Source organism: Limulus polyphemus, unplaced genomic scaffold (assembly GCF_000517525.1).
Source record: "Limulus polyphemus unplaced genomic scaffold, Limulus_polyphemus-2.1.2 Scaffold669, whole genome shotgun sequence".
NCBI classification, from domain to species: Eukaryota; Metazoa; Arthropoda; class Merostomata; order Xiphosura; family Limulidae; genus Limulus; species Limulus polyphemus.
Window position 1 is genome coordinate 471,870 of NW_013666279.1, and position 2,445 is coordinate 474,314.

At 34.4% G+C, this 2,445-nt stretch overlaps 1 protein-coding gene across 1 annotated transcript in view; it reads left to right on the top strand.

The window, feature by feature from the left end:
* The window catches only part of LOC106459860, a 43,291-nt gene extending 41,253 nt beyond the window's left edge, over window positions 1-2,038 (top strand). Inside the window, exon 7 of the mRNA XM_013919532.2 lies at window positions 1,881-2,038. Within this exon, the coding sequence (XP_013774986.1) occupies window positions 1,881-2,038 (158 nt within the window). The remainder of the gene's footprint in view (window positions 1-1,880) is intronic.
* The last annotated feature ends 407 nt before the right edge of the window (window positions 2,039-2,445 follow it).

A 2,445-nucleotide genomic window follows, 5' to 3' on the forward strand; every position in this document is an offset into this window, starting at 1 on the left:
CTGTTCTTCATCATTAAATAAGTCAACAATATAATTTATTGTCAGCTCACGTGAACAAATACATGCTGTTCTTCATCATTAAATAAGTCAACAATATAATTTATTGTCAGCTCACGTGAACAAATACATGCTGTTCTTCATCATTAAATAAGTCAACAATATAATTTATTGTCAGCTCACGTGAACAAATATATGCTGTTCTTCATCATTAAATATTAATGAAAAAAAAATACATGCAGACAATTAATTGGTTTAATCATCACATTCATGTCCATTAATTTTTTAATTCAATTCAGTAATCCCGAACTCCATGAAAATAAACTATTTACGAATTTCATCGTGTATAAATGTCTGTTAGTAAGTGTCAAAAGAAAAATACAGGCCTCATCCAAAACGCTAGATTGAGATTAGAATTCCCCATATATTAATGATAGTCAAATATGGGCTTTCAACGCTACAGTGATATCGGTTACAAAAACTTCTCGGTTATCAGGTTTCTTTACTTCTTTTTTGCGTAACCTCCAAGGAAGTCATATTCATAGTTATTTCCATGTCTTACTGACAAAGTGTTTTATTCCTGCTTAAACCATCGAACTGATTATGAGACATTGAGTCGTCCGTAGATTCAGGACTTTGTTCCAAATATTCCAGGTGCATAGAAGAGCGAGCTATGAATATAATGTATAAAACTTGCATAATACACGAACACTGACGAACTAAAAAAACAACAACTTCAGTTTACGAATAATATTTCTACGCCGTATAAATTATGGTGACATAGCAAAAAACTTCTAAAAAATAATATAAAATCAAATCGGCTAGGCCTAGGGATTTTTTTTCAATATATGTTTTATAATACAAAAAAAATCGATGTCAATTTAGTGTGAAGTTATTATATATGTCATTAAAATACAAAAATAAATATTTAAAAAATTTTTTTGGCAAACGATAAAGGAAAGCTTTACTTTGAATAAACCAAGATTTTTTCTTTCTTTTTTTTTAGCAGTAAAAGCATGGTGATCTTATTTTTGTTTTCTTGTTATACCAGTGAACTGGTATTATTTAATCAAAATTTTTATTTTCTCGTTTCAGACCGGAGTATTTTAAACATTTTGTTTCCAAGCAACCTTTCTCTACAGAAGATACAACAAATATTTATTTTACATATTTCACAAGTTTCGATTTTATATATTATTAAATGTAACTGATGGTGCTCGGCTATACTTAAAAGAATTAGGAGAGTTGCATGTATAAGGAAATGTGGCATCTGTTTTTTTTTTACTCATCGGACTAAAAAAAAAGTAGTCTATACAGTAATAAAAGAACACAATATCAATTGTGAAACAGGTTATTTTTTGGTTTGTAGTTAAGCATAAAGCTATTCAATGGGCTATCTATGCTATGCCCACCACGGGAATGGAAACCCGGTTTTTGTCGTTATGAGACCATAGGACCACTGGAGGGTGGCAGGAGGTGAAAGCTGTTTGGGAAAAACCATTGTAAATTGAACAACCTATCAGAAGTTTAATGATGAACAGTAGAACGACCGCAGCAACAACGAACATTTGATATATGTGTGTATAGAGTAACAAACATTTAATTCTTGAACGTTTCGCAATATACATATTCCATCTTGTATATTCGTTCTACTGTTAACCATTAAACTTCGAGTCCCGTCCAATTAATCTGTTGGTAGTGTTATTAAACTATCAGAAGACTTGAACTTAGAATAACTAGTTTCGACACATTCGTGCGTCCTTTTCAGTCTGATGTTTTATGGTAAGAAAACTGGCCAACAACGCCTACATGACCCCGGAACTTCGAATTCGTTTAAGGATATAGGTGGTCAGAAGCTGTTTAGCTTGAAGTGATCATGGAAGGTACTGAAACTCAGCTGCTTGAAGTGACCAAGGGAGGTACTGAAACTCAGCTGCCTGAAGTGACCAAGGGAGGTACTGAAACTCAGCTGCCTGAAGTGATCATGGGAGGTACTGAAACTCATCTGCTTGAAGTGACCATGGGAGGTACTGAAACTTAGCTGCTTGAAGTGACCATGGAAGGTACTGAAACTCAACTGCTTGAAGTGACCATGGGAGGTTGGTCACTTCAAGCAGCTGAGTTTCAGTTGGAAGATACTGAAATTCAGCTGCTTGAAGTGACCATGGAAGGTACTGAAACTCAGCTGCTTGAAGTGACCATGGGAGGTAATGAAACTCAGCTGCTTGAAGTGACTATGGAAGGTACTGAAACTCGGCTTGCTTCATAATTCCAACACCTCCCAATAATGAAGTTTAGAGTAGAACACAGTGGAAAATATAGTTGTCCAAAGGTAGAAAACTGAGCGTCTAAGAAACCTGGCAGAGAAATTATCTTACACTATGTCTCGCACCATCCAGATCATACCAATAATCGGGAAAATCAGAAGGAAGTAAGCTATTATAATAA